The sequence below is a fragment of the Zalophus californianus genome, chromosome 6 (genome assembly GCF_009762305.2).
Source record: "Zalophus californianus isolate mZalCal1 chromosome 6, mZalCal1.pri.v2, whole genome shotgun sequence".
In the NCBI taxonomy this organism is placed as follows: Eukaryota; Metazoa; Chordata; class Mammalia; order Carnivora; family Otariidae; genus Zalophus; species Zalophus californianus.
In genome coordinates, this window is record NC_045600.1 from 108430446 (window position 1) to 108443972 (window position 13527).

A 13527-nucleotide genomic window follows, 5' to 3' on the forward strand; every position below is an offset into this window, starting at 1 on the left:
ACCCTTTCGTGAAGCCTTTGGGAACCAGCACACCACCCAGTCCTCAGGAGCAGCTCTTTTCTTGCCTGAGAGGACAGGAGGAAGTTCTAGGGGGTCCCCCATCACTGCACCCCCAGGCTCCCCAGAGGGCCTGGGATTGACGGAGCATCATGAGTCAGGGCAGGGATGAGATGTTCTTCACAGCCCACATTCTACCACCACTAAAGTCTTACAGCAAAATGTTCATTCCTGTCAACTAACACTGGCATCACATATCATTCAGCAATTCCCTGCTTGGGGTCAGAGTCATCCAGTTGGAAGGAGTTTCGTCCGGGGCTCTGTTCCCTCCTTACCTTGGAGCCCGAGTCTGGCTTGTTCCCTCTGGGGATCTGGTGTTAGGGATAGGGCCTGCGAGCCAGCTTCCAGGTCATCAGTGCTGTAAGGGCCCAAAAGCCCACCTCAGTGACTGACAGCAAGATGGTGGCCCAGAGATATGCCTGAGGTCCCAATGAGCATTCCACTGACTTCAGCCTTCGCCGACTCCGTCATCTCCTCCTCACTGTCACCTCTTCACTGAGTAGAATAAAAAGCAGCCTGGACTTTGGGTCAGACCTAGATTTACATTTGGACTCAAATGCATACCTCACCCTTCTGAGGCTCAGTTCCTCCATCTGTAAAATAGGGAAAACCAAACCTACCTTTAGGTAGGGCTGTTGTAAAGCTTAGATAGAGCACCTGGCAGAGCACCTGGTTCTTCCAGGTGCTCTTTCACATAGTCATTCAACAAACACTTACTGGGTGGCAGCCCCCAGACTCAGTGGTAAATAATATGTTACCCAGCCTTGCTCTCGTGGGGCTCACATTCCACGAAAGGGAAACAGACAAACAAATAGGAAGGAAAATCCTAGATGGTCGTAAGTTCTAGGCAGAGATTCAAATAAGGCAATAGAACTAGGGGCTATTTGGGGACCAGATAGTCAGGGAAGGCCTCACTGTGGAGGTGAACTTTTAAGCCAAGATCTATAAGGCAGGAAGGGGGAAGAGTAGGGCCAGCAGGAGGAACAGTCGGTGCAAAGTCCTTGTGGCAAGAATGAGCCTGGCATGTTCTAGAAACAGAGGTTAGTGTGATTAAGTATAGGCTCTGTAACGTGGCAGAAGATGGGGAGGGGGTTGGGATGTGAATCTGGAGCTAAGGGCAGGGCCCAGATGCCATGGGATGGATTAGAAGGATGTATTCGTGAAGGGGTCTCCAGAGAAACAGAAAAAAAATATATATATGTATATATATATGTAATATATATCTCCTGAGATTGAGCCCCGTGTCAGGCTCCTTGCTCAGCGGGGAGTCTGCTTCTCCCTCTCCCTCTGCCCCTCCCCCTGCTCTCTCTCTCAAATAAATAAATAAAATCTTAAAAAAAAAAAAAGTCCCATGATCTGCTGGCTTTCTGGAGACCCAAGTCAGTCCAAGTCTAAAGACCCGAGAACCAGGGAAGTTGACGGTGTGAATCCCAGTCTAAGGGCAGGAGAAGATGGCATGAGCTGTCCTGGTTCAGATGGTGAGGCAGGGAAAAAAGGGGTGGCTTCCTCCTTCCTCTGCCTTTTGTTCTGTTCAGACCCTCCGCGGATGGGATGATGCCCATCCACCCTGGGGAGGGTGACCTGCTTTCCTGAGCCCGCAGACACATACAGTTAACCGTCATACAGGGGAAGGAGTTTGGGTTTTACTGGGAACTCACTGGAGGGTTTTCTTTGTCTTGGGCGACGGGTGGGAGATGGGACAGCATGACGTGATCGGAAATGTTAGTCTAAGGTTGCTCTGGCTTCTGTAGGGAGAACGGGTTTGGTTTTCTTGTTTTTTGTTTGGGAGTGGGGGAGAACGGATTTGGAAAGCACAGGAGGGAGGCAGAGAGACCAGTTCGGAGGCCACTGTGGACTTCTAGCCAAGAAAGGGTGGTAACTGGAGAGGGGGCAGGAAGATGGGGCGATGAATCCAGGTGTTTAGGAAGTAAGGTCAGCAGGACTTGAGGAAGAGGGAAGAGGGGAGGGAGGAATCAAGGAGAATTGTTTCTCCTCTCCCCCTCATCTGTGGCCACTGTGGAGCATCTGCCGGGAGCCAGGCACTTTTCATAGGTTCTGAGTAGCTAAGTAGATCTATGTGACTGGCCAAGTGGCGGGGGGGGGGGGGGGGTGGGAGGAGGTGGTCAAGCAGGTCACATAGATTCTAAGTGGCAGAGCCAGAATTCAAAGCCAGGTCTGCTGGCTCTAAACCCCACTCAGGTACCTTTACAGTACTTCCCTCCAGCTCCTAGAATTCCTTTATCTGGAAAAGCAGCCTTCCATTCCAGTCAAGGAGAGCTGGGACCTTAACTCAGGTTCACATCATGGAAAAAGAAACTAACGTTATCTGTGCTCCCGATGTTGCCAGACAGTCAACGAGCATCTTCTCGCTCAGTCCCCTGACCATCTCATGAAGGGTCATACTGTCCGCCTCTAACCAGCCAGGGAACCTGAAGCTCAGAGATGCAGTGAGGTTTTTTTTTGCCCCAGACCTCCCAGCCAGGGGGAGGGGCAGAGTCAGGACTCAGAACCAAGTGTGTCTGACCCCAAAGCTTGCGTTCCTAACCCCACACCACTCAGTTTCCTCAGTAGGTACACAGTAGACGCCGCTGTTAGGAACACGGTGGCTAGTGTGCACACGTGGATAAGTAGTACACGCACACACTCATGCAGGCACGCCCTGTCAGTCCCAGATATACGACGGAACAGCAATCTCAGGCTCGAGGGTGCATGGAGAAAGGTTTCTCTCTCCTTCGTTCTCTCTGAGGACCAGAAACACAGAGGCTGAGGGAAACTAGTTTATTTTAGAAGGTAACAGGCTCAGTGGCCCTGCCCTAGCCATACTCTGTGACCTGGGGCAAGCCCCCTCCCTTAAACCGGCAGGAGTCTCATCTATCAAAAGAATGGAATAGACTCAAATATTTCAATAGCCCCTAACAGTTACAAAAGGCCCCAGTTCCAAAGCGTGCACTTGGTGAGGCACATCTGGCCCGAGGGGCTTATCTGAGATGTTGCTCCCAGAGACAGAGCCTGGCCCCCAGCCCACCTGCTGCCCTGTGCCTAGATCATTGCCTCCTAAGTGCTCAGGGACACCTGAACCAAGGACACGAGGGAGGAGAGGCGCTGAGAGGTACCCCGGGATCCCACAGAGCTGCGTGTGCCTGTCCACAGGGGTCATGCCCAAGCATGGGCTGGATGTGTCAGCCTGCGAGGTGTTCCGCTTCTACAAGCTGGTGACTCTCAAGGGCCTGATCGAGCCCATCTCTATGATCGTGCCCCGGAGGGTAAGTGGGGCTGTGCTGGGCTCCAAAGGGACCCCCACACTCAATCCTAGCTGGCTCGCCACAGGCTATAAGCCTGGGGAACCCAGAAGAAGAAGTTCCTGTGGACTGGGGTCTTTGGGCCCAATTGGGGGGTGGCGGGGGGAAGATGGGGGCCATTCTAGGGTGGGGGCAGCCTGGCTTGCTGACAAATGCAGGGTGGGGATTCCACGCGGGAGACGCCCAAGTGCTAAGGCTTGGGGGCAGGACAGCGGGAGCACGGTGGGAGGTCAGCCAGGAGGCACTGCTGAAGAGCAGGGGTTCTCTCAGCGGCCCCTATCTGTCCACTCTTCTGCTCCCCCCCTGCAGTCGGATTCCTACCAGGAAGACATTTACCCCATGACGCCAGGCACGGAGCCAGCTCTGACCCCCGATGAATGGCTGGGGGGCATCAACCGAGGTACTTACTGCACGGGTGGGCTCCCCGGGAGAGGCTTCGAGACTGCAGCTTCTGCCTTCGCTCGGTTCACCCATTGCCCCTCGCTGCAGCCTCCTGCTTGACCCACCCCCACACACACACACACACTCACTCGACCAGCTGTCAAGCATGGTGCGAACGAAAGATGCCATCACTTCACATGCCACCAAATTGTCGGCATGAACGTTTCTCTTGCCTTCTGTAGATCCTGTGCTGATGTCTTTGAAGGAAGGCTATAAGAAGTCCTCAAAAATGGTATTTAAGGCTCCCATCAAAGAAAAGAAGAGCGTTGTGGTCAATGGAATAGATTTATTAGAGAATGTCCCGCCCAGGACAGAGAACGAGGTAAGGAATATAAGTTATTACGTCCACAGGTCCTGGAAGAGCGAGACCTTTACATTTCAATTATGGGCTTCAGGCCTTTAAGCTGGCTCCATCTGGGGCATTTTTCTTTCTGTGACAAATACCATAAGTAGCCTGCTATTGGCTTCCATTGCCTCTGACCCCAATAAATAGAGGCTGGGATCTGGTAGCGATATTGATGCCCCACCCCCACCCCTGGCCCTCACTAGCCAGACTCGCGTCTCATTTCAGAACAGGGTTGTCATTTGCTGTTACGGGAGTTATAAATTACTGACTAACAGAGGAAAGCCTGGCCTCATGCCTTACAGCACTGCCTTCCTCCCTGGCATCGTGGCAGTGACAGGGTCTGACAGTTCCCTGTTGTGGGGGAAGAGGCTATGTTTGTGAAAGTACTTTGCACCCTTTAGAATGGGAGCAGCTCATTCTGATCCATGTCCCCCTGCCCCCCGAAGGCTTCTCCTTTCCACTGTACGCCCAGGCCCCAGTGCCAAGACCAGGGGCTGAGTTCAGCTCCGCCAGGGTTCACGGATGCCCACCCTGTGCCAGGCACTTTGCCTGATGCAGCTGAAGTAGAGATAGCTGCATGGACCCACCTGCATCTGAATCCGGGCTCTGCTATTTCCCGGCTGTGCCCAAACAAGTTTCCTGGCCTTTCTCCTGGTAAAGTGGGGATGGGAAATAACACATAGGAATAGCACAAGATACTTCCTAAGTGTCTAGCGCTCTTCCTGGCCCATATGAAGTGCTCAGTGAGGCTCCCTGTATTAGTTATCTATTGCTGTGTAAGGCGTCACTCCAAAACTTAGTGACTTAAACCCGTAAACATTTATTATCTCATAGTATCTCAGAATGGATGCCCATGGTTCAAGGTCTCTCAGGAGACCTCGTAGTTAAACTGGTGCCTGGGCTGCAGCCACATCCGAAGGCTCAACTGGGGAGGGATCTGCTTCCACATTCACTCACATGGTTGCTGGAAGGACTCATTTCCTCACAGGTTGCTGGACTGAGGGTCTCGGTTCCTCATGGATTATCAGCCAGAGGCGTCCCTCAGGTCTTTACCGTATGGACCGCTCCGTAGGGCAGCTCACAACATGGTAGCTGGCATCCCTCCAAGTGAGCAAGAGAAGGTGTCCAAGATGGAAGTCATGGTCTTTTTGTAGCCTAACCTTGGAAATGACATCCCATCACTTCTGCCATATTCTATTCATCTGAAGCAAGTTTCCAGGTCCAGTCCACCCTTGAAGGGAGGGGTAACATAGGGGCTATATTAAAGGTTTCTCGTCACACCAACTTATGATTATCACTATTATTCATAAAAAGACTATTCCTGACCTCAGGGAGCTCACAGTCTTAAAGGAAAATTTGAAAGGTAAACTGATAATTGCTATACAATATATTCAGTACCATTCTAGAGGGATGTTCAGATGTCTAGGATTGGATGGAATCGGGTGATGAATGAGATTTGCTTCAAAATAATCCCGGATAGAGGTGGTGCAGGTGAAGTGGGTAGGAATAGAGATAAAGCAAGAATGGTCACATGTTCTTTCTTAAAAGCCGGTTAATGAGTACTTGGAGGTTCATAGTGCTAATCTTTCCACTTTTGTATCTACTTGGCATTTTTCATTAAAAAAAAATTAAGCCCCCTGAGAAGGTAGAAGGTACCTGAGTTGCTGGGATAGCCCAGGCGGGCCCTAACGAGACTGAGCTCAGTCCTAGTACCCAGTGTAGGAGAGGCAGGGTTGAGCAGGAGTGAAATCAAGTAACATTTTGTTTCAACTTGTTTATATGAACGGAAACTGACGACCCAGAGGGAAATTTTCAAGGATCTCTGAGCAGGCAACACAGATGCCACAATCGGTCTGCACTAAATCTTGTACACCTTTGTTATTGCAAAGAAATCCACTCAGAGCCTGTTGACTCCGGGTTTATCCACAGTTTCAACTATCGCAGCCAACTGGGAGCAACCAATTAGAAAATTGGACTGTACATGGTGGACACATTGGTCTATGTGCGAAGAGAAACTGGTAGCTTGATACAGGGGAAGAGACATGAATACAACTCTGAATTCTAGTACAAATCAGTTAATTGTACACTTAAAATGAGTGGAATTTAGGGTATGTGAATTACACCTCAATAAAACCGTTTTGTTTTTTAAACAAAAGCTGACTAAAAGATTATGCAAAGGAATTTTGAGAACTTGGAAGCCACGGGAGTGCGTGAAGTCGTTGAATGCAGGGGCAAATAGCACATCATCCCTCCAAAGAGATGTAACCAGTACCCATTTGTTGGTTAAAAAAAAAGAAGTCAGTTAAAGAAAGAATCATAAAAATGATAAAAACATTCTTTAAACCATTTATTTTCATTTAAGGCATTAAGTAAATAGTGCTGGCTTCGGCAGCACACACACTAACACATTAAAATACATACATACCTACATACGTACATCCTACTTTGATTCAGGACCAAGACTCTGCTTTGAGGAGATTCCTGGTTGGGAATCTGCTATGTCGTTCACAAATAAATCACCCTTTCACTCCAAATTGCAGTTTCAGTTTCTTTGAGGTGGAGCAACTGACCATGACTTTGAAAACAAAGCCCGAGTTTTTTTTCAGAGTTGTCCCCCGTTTTTTCTTGTTTTAGACAGATTTATTGAGGTATAATTTCCCTGGGGTAAAAGTCATCCTTTGCAGTGTCCCATTCCATGAGTTTTGACCAACACATACAGCCAGGTCACCACTATGGGACAATCAAGATATAAACTATTTCTGATCTCTTATGTTTACACCGCCCACCCCCAGCTCAGAAGCAACTCTGTTAGCATCCCCTTTATCTAACGCGTTCAACTTTGTTTTCCTGGGAACCTTTTCGAACCATTTCATTATTGTCTGTCCCATCTCACTAAAGTATACAGTTACAAAAACACATGCAGCTCACACCAGGGAATGTGAGGACACCCACAGGTGCGTGTCAGGAACATTCAGTTCAAGAGTGGGGTCCTCCTGGGGCCCGCTGCCTTGCAGGGCTTAGTGTTTTGCAGGCATCTGGCAGTCCGCTTTCCAGTGGGAGGGGCGAGACTGGTTAATCCAGGGGCTTGTCTAAGTAAAGGGCTGTCCGATGCCCCTGCTTTGCCCATGCCCGCCCCACCAGTGAATGCCAGCGCGGTGCGGACCTTGGTGGCCGAGATAGTACCCCCCTCCCCCAGCAGCAGAAAAGCGGGCTTCCATTCTGTATCTGAGCTTCCTTAAGAAAAGAAGGATACAAAACATTTTAGAAAGATTCCCATTCAGAATGGTAAATAAGAGTACTATGTCTGCACCCCTAAAAGGGTGAGCTCAAGATATTTGGGGAAGGGGCGGTGTTGGACTCCGAGAGGAAGTAGGAGCGGTGAGCTGGGTCTGGAGAAGGGCACCGCTGCAGGGACGAGAGCCTACGGGGACACTAAAGCCGGGGCAGGGGGAGAGGGGGAGGCAGGGGCGGGGCAGGCGCGACCCCCGCTCGCGAGAACTCGCCTTCTCACCTGCTCTCTCCCGCCCCACCACCGCCCCTCTCTTCTTCGTCCACCCCAGCTCCTCCGAATGTTCTTCCGGCAGCAGGATGAGATCCGGCGGATGAAAGAGGAGCTGGCCCAGAAGGACATCCGCATTCGGCAGCTGCAGCTGGAGCTGAAAAACTTGCGCAACAGCCCCAAGAACTGTTAGCTCCCCGGCGGGGCTGCCTTCTAAGCTGACCTCCGATCTCTCCGTGGTGTCTCCGCGCCCCTAACTCCCCCTTCTCCGGCGCCCCCAGAGACAGAGCGGGGACTGGAGCTGGGGAACAGCCTGACAACCCCCACCTGGCCACCGCCAGGACTGGAAGCTGACCTTTGACCTCTCGACCTCCTGCTGAGAAAGTCCCCAGCCTCTCCTGGAGACCCACCGCTGGAGACCCACCCCTGCCCTGCCTTTGCCTGGGAGGGGCGAAGACCAGGGACTCCCTGCAGGGCGCCCTCAAAGGACCAGGGAGCAGAGGGCCAAGCCAGGACCCCAGCAGATGGAGAACTTGAAGTTTTCGCCCCCACCAAGGGGCTGCCGGGACATCTCGGCACTCCCTGCCCGGGCTCACAGCATCCCTGCCGTTGGCGCAATAAGGGCTGGATTACCGGCCCGGGCTGTCCGGCCTCCCCCGCCCCCGCACCTCCCTCCCTTCCCTGGCCAGCCTGGCAAGCCTGACTCACCTGACAAGGGTTGCAAGCAGCCCAGCTCCTTTCTGTCTCTTGCCCCCTCTCTCTTGTCTTCAGGGAATTAAGAGGATTGCTCACCAAGGCCATAATGACCCCTTGCCTTCCCATGATTCTCTTCAAAGCTCTTGGAACACCCCTTTCCCGTTTAATTTGTGAGGTAGGCAGGGTAGGGAATAGTGTCCCCATTTTACGAAGGACAGAACTGAGGGTTGCAATGGGGAAGTGACTTACGAAGTCTCCCAGAAGGTCAACAGTTGACCCAGGACCAGGACCCAGCATGTCCAGACTCTGGGCCAGGGCCCTTCCCACCGCATCAAGATGCCAGTCGCATGGGGGCTTCCCCAGCGCCCAAGTCTCTGTGGAGAATGAGAACTGGAAGCCACTTGCTACCATCTGCCCAACACCGTAGTGCCAATGTGTCACACCGCCCGGTTGAGGCCCCTCCCACTCAGTGCCCCTACCCGCTCCCGGCCCCCACCATCTGCTCTCCCTCCCCAGGGGACTCCCTCAGATGAGGCCCCTTCCTCCTGGAAGCCAAGGCTGAGAAAGGTGGAGCTCGGCCCCGGGGAAGGCAGAGCAGGGGTCTGATCACTTCGAGGGATGCTCCGCACATGTCTCTCGCCACTTCTGTCTCAGCCACTTTCAGCCTTACACTCGTAGAAGGACCACAGCCCCTCCTGTCCGTATAGCACTTTAAAGTTTACACGGTTCTTTGACCCGTAGCATCTCATTTAAGCCTCACATCCGCTCCAAGAGGTGGGGAGCATTCTCCAAGCCTCACATCCACTCCAAGAGGTGGGGAGCATTACGCAGATGAGGACATAGAAGTGGCCCAAGGTCACAGGACTCTTTGAGATGTCATATTTCATTTGGTCTTCTACACATTTTCTTTTTTGTTTCCTTATTTTCTCCCGTCATTTCCCACTACCCACAGAGTCTATAAACACTGCTGTCAGAAAAGTCACATTTCAGGGGCGAGATCTGGCCCGGGGGTCAAGAAATGGGTGTCCACTCCTCTCTCATTAGCTAGGATCTACTAGATGCATTATGCCCCATACCCGCTTTTCCTGTGGCCACCCTGCAGTACATCCCTCAACAGAGGCCGGGGCTCCCTCAGCTCCTCCAGGTCCCCTGGGCAGGGAAAGCCCCCCAGCCCTCAGGCTTTTCCTCCAAGAACCCTCCACCCTCTCGGCCAGCTAAAGCAGGGTCTCCGGGCCCTCCACCCCCTGCAGCTAGACAGTGTCTGCTCTCATCTCCTCACACTTCTGGACCTTTTTTTTCTTCCCCATTGACCTTTGTGGTCTTCTGTGATTATTTATGCTGCCTCCCAAGGATAGAATTGAAATAAAATGTTTTCAACTTACCAAATGTGGACATGACCCTCTCATTTAATCCCGGTTGCTGCCACTCTTGGTCACCATGGTATCTTGATGGTCAACTTCCCAGCCACAACTCTTGCCTTTCTGGAACAACAAACCATGTCTGTGCCTACAGATATCATTTTACACTTTTGTTCATCGACAGCAAGGCTTCTGAACCAGCACCACTGACATTTGGGGCCAGATAAGTCTTTGCTGTGAGGGCTGTAAGATGTTTAGCAATATCCCTGGCCTCTGCCAATCAAACACCATAGCAGCCCCTACCCAGTTGTGACAAGTAAAAATGTTTCCCAGGATCACCCAATATTCCCTAGGATAGAAAAATCGCCCCCAGTTGAGAACCACGGTTCTTCAGTTATTCGGTAAGCATCTGCTCTGGTTAGAGTCTGGGGGACACCAGTGTTTTACACTGGAATGACGCTTCGCAGTTTCCATGTACTTGATTCTTGATCTTCACAGCAGCTCTAGACGCTGTGTTCTAATATTATTTCCATTTTCAAGAAGAGCAGTCAGATCCAGAGCAATGAAGTGCTCAAGGTCACTCAGCTGGTGTAATGGGGAAGACACACAAGGATGTGGATTTTCTGAGCCCAGAGCTGGAGGAGGCACATGCTCCCAGTCCCCCCGGCCAGGCTCAGTGCTGGGCAGAGTCTGGTCTGAGAGGAGGGTTGGGGCCCATCATGAGACAAGGGATGGTGGGCAGGAGGGGCTGCCGGGCCCGGGAGACACTCCCTCTCTCACCAAGCCAAGGTTGTCATGGAGCAGACTTGTCAGGCTGCAAAGTGGGCAGGTGCGTGGCAGGGCGGACACCACAGGGAACTCACAAGAGCCAGAGGAAAGCAAGGAAAGTCAGAGAAGAGGGCTGGAGAGGAAATGGCAAAGGGCGGCGGGGGAGCTTTGGGCAGGACGCAGGAGACCTCAGTTCTGCCTCTGACTGGCTGTGTGACCTCGAGTAGTTCACTACTCCTCTCTGGCCCTCACTTTCTCCTTCTATAAAATGAGGGAATAAGACAATTTTAGGGTCCCTTCCTGGTCTAACAGTTCAGTTTCCATTATGTGAGCAGTTGAGAGAATGGGACAAATCACCAAGAGTACCCAGTGTCCAGCTCAAGTAGTGTGAACAAGAAATATGTCAGGAGAAAGGAAACAGCAGAACGGTGTCTTGTGGGGTTTGGGTGCAGAAAAGTACTTTTGCCAAACATGAGTTCGAACAAAGACACCTCTAGAGTTTCTGCTCTAGATCATCACACAAAGTCCTGGGCTTGAAAAAAATGTTGAGGTCACTGAGAGTCCGGTTATTGGGAGCTCCTTCTCCTGGCTGGGATGCTGAGGAAGAGGCATTCTACCTTGACTGAGACATCCTCCTCCCCAGGTTCGGGGGCGCTGGTGAATGGACAAGGAGACCTGTCTCATGTGTGCCTCTGTCCCACCGAATCCCCAATTCTGAGCCCAACTGGCCTGCTCTTTAATCACTACCAAAATAATGGCAAATTGTCCAAGGTCAGGGTCGAATGTGATTTCCCCCAAGTAGCCCATTTTCCCAGCAGCATTGTTGAATAACCCATCAGTTTCTCATTGGTTGTCTTTAGGTCCTTTAGTTGTCATATGCTAGAAAATATCCCATGCCTGGTCTGTGATGCTGATCCCTCTGCCAGTTATGTCCTAGCCCACCACATTGTTTTGATTGTTGTAACCATGTAGGAAAGCAAGCCCCTTTACAGCTCTTTGAACCAGCTTCTATAGCCATGTTCCCCAGCTCATACTTGCTCCCTTCTTTTCTCCAGGTGAGGCTATCTTAGGCTAAACTCCAGATCCTTCTCTTCTTTGGAGAGGTCCCTCCTGGGCATACCTAGAACTCCTTGTCCTGCACCCCAGACACCTACTTGAATTTTCAGCAGAGTCCAACACATGCCAAGTAGCTGGATCTACTCAGTACTGGGCTCTGGGAATCCAGAAATGGGAAAGAACCAGGCCTGCCCTTGAAGGGCTCTGCCAGGAGCCCATCTATGGGCATCATGTGGCCCAATGGGACACAGAACTCCTGGAGGCTGGAAAATGAGCTTTCCCTTCTACTGGGTTCAATGTAGGGTAAGTGGTTGTTTTGGGATTTGTTGTCTCCTGGGTTCTCTTCCAGCCAGATTCCTGAGATTCCGAGATGGGCTTGGGGCATTTTTAGACTCTCTGCTGGTGCTGAGCAAAACACCCTAGGTTGCCAGTGGAGCATGTGGGATGTAGCTGCTTCTTCACTGTGGGAAATGACTTCATACTGAAAACACCCCCACCACCAGGCCCCCGCTTCCCAGCCTTACTGTTTGGAAGGGCCACACGCACTCACAGGTGCTGCCCAGAGCAGGAGCCGACACTTACCTCGACCACAGGAAGCATTACCAGATCCCTTTCCTCCCCGGAGGGTGTGTGGGGCAGGGAGGGGAGGAGGGCTCTGTCTGGGATGTTGGCAGAAGCTCCTTGTTCTCTGTGCACTTGTGTTTCTATTTGGAAACAACCTGCAGCCTGTCATTCCTTGGGATTTTAATTCGGTCACAAACACAAATGGGTCAGCCTTACTTGGCGCAGGTGAGCCTCGACAGGGCCAGGTCTGAGCAGTCCTACGACGCTCCTGGCTCGGAGGCCCTCCCTTGCAGCTGGCTATCACACTGCAAGCTACTTCCCGTTAGTACATAGCCCCTTTGGGTTAAGCACTGTCTTTGCCGGAGCCCTCTTCATAGACAGACGCGTCCCTGGGGCTGGGATGCTAGCGTGAGTAGGGTTAACACGCCTAGTGAGGAAAACATGGGGCAGTGGAGAGGGGCGGGCCTCAAGTGGGAGGGCGGTGGGGACACTGGATGGAGATCTGGGATTTCAAGGTCACAGTGATTAAGGCAAGATTCAAAGACCAGGAAGGGTTTGCTGGGAGCCTGAATCCAGCCAGCAGGTGGCAGCTGATGGCCTTCCTATCAAGCCCATTTCTCCTGAGCTGGGTCCCTTCTGCCACCTCCCATGCCACCCCAGAATTAATGACCCAACTGTAGTCCCCAGGACTTCATGGCAAAGCAGACACACGGAAGAGCCAGGATCTGAAATGCTCCTAGTATAGAAGAAGGGAGGCTCAAAAGGGCAGCCAGGCCCTCTCCCTGCCCCAGCCCAGCTGCCTCAAGAAGCAGCCAAAGGAGGGCGCTCGTGCCTCCTTCCTCCAAGGCCACCTGCCCTAAGAAGCTGGAAAGAGGCTAGATCTGGATTCCTGTCCCTGGCCTGCTCTGTGACCTTGAGCAGCTTCCCCCTCCCCCACCCCTCCCCGTGACCCCCTTCCCTTAGGGACAATGACAGGGAGGGCCTGGAGAGTCTGCAATTCCAGGAGGCTTGGGCCTGAGGAGGGGACTGAAGGAAGAGCTGGGGACAGGAAGCATGGGGAAGAGGAAAAGGTGGGTGGGAGGAGCAGGGTCCCAGGCCAGACTTCTGCTGCCTGGTGGTCATAGCCCACCCAGCCCTGGGGCTCACCAGTGCCAGCCCCGGGCAGTTCCCAGGAAGTTACTGATGAGAGTGATGGGAGCAGCCTGGGGCACAAGAAGAGGGGGTCACAGCCAGACCACGGAAGCCCTAAATCCCTGCTCTGGGCGCTGGGCTCCACTCTCCGCACCCGGGAGCCACGGAAGGAATGGAAGCGGGAATGGACACCTTCTTCTAGCTGCTGTGAGGCGAAAGAATCAGAGGGCAGCCCTGAAGCAGGGAGTCTGGTGGGGGCTGGCGGGCCCGTGGTCCAGGGGGGCATCCAGGGGAAGGTGGGACACGGCCGCA

The 13527-nt window shown here is 52.5% G+C and overlaps 1 protein-coding gene across 6 annotated transcripts in view; it reads left to right on the forward strand.

Annotated features, from left to right (window-relative positions):
- CORO2B (coronin 2B) overlaps window positions 1-9710 on the forward strand; it is a 129317-nt gene extending 119607 nt beyond the window's left edge. For 4 of the 6 annotated variants that reach the window (XM_027571599.1, XM_027571597.1, XM_027571601.1 and 1 more), the window contains 4 exons: window positions 3208-3320; window positions 3666-3756; window positions 3980-4119; window positions 7704-7835. In XM_027571599.1, coding sequence (XP_027427400.1) covers window positions 3208-3320; window positions 3666-3756; window positions 3980-4119; window positions 7704-7835 — 476 coding nt within the window. Of the gene's footprint in view, window positions 1-3207; window positions 3321-3665; window positions 3757-3979; window positions 4120-5131; window positions 6783-7703 lie in introns of those variants that run through there. The other 2 variants (XM_027571602.1, XM_027571596.1) reach the window with 2 other exon arrangements.
- Window positions 9711-13527: the final 3817 nt, after the last annotated feature.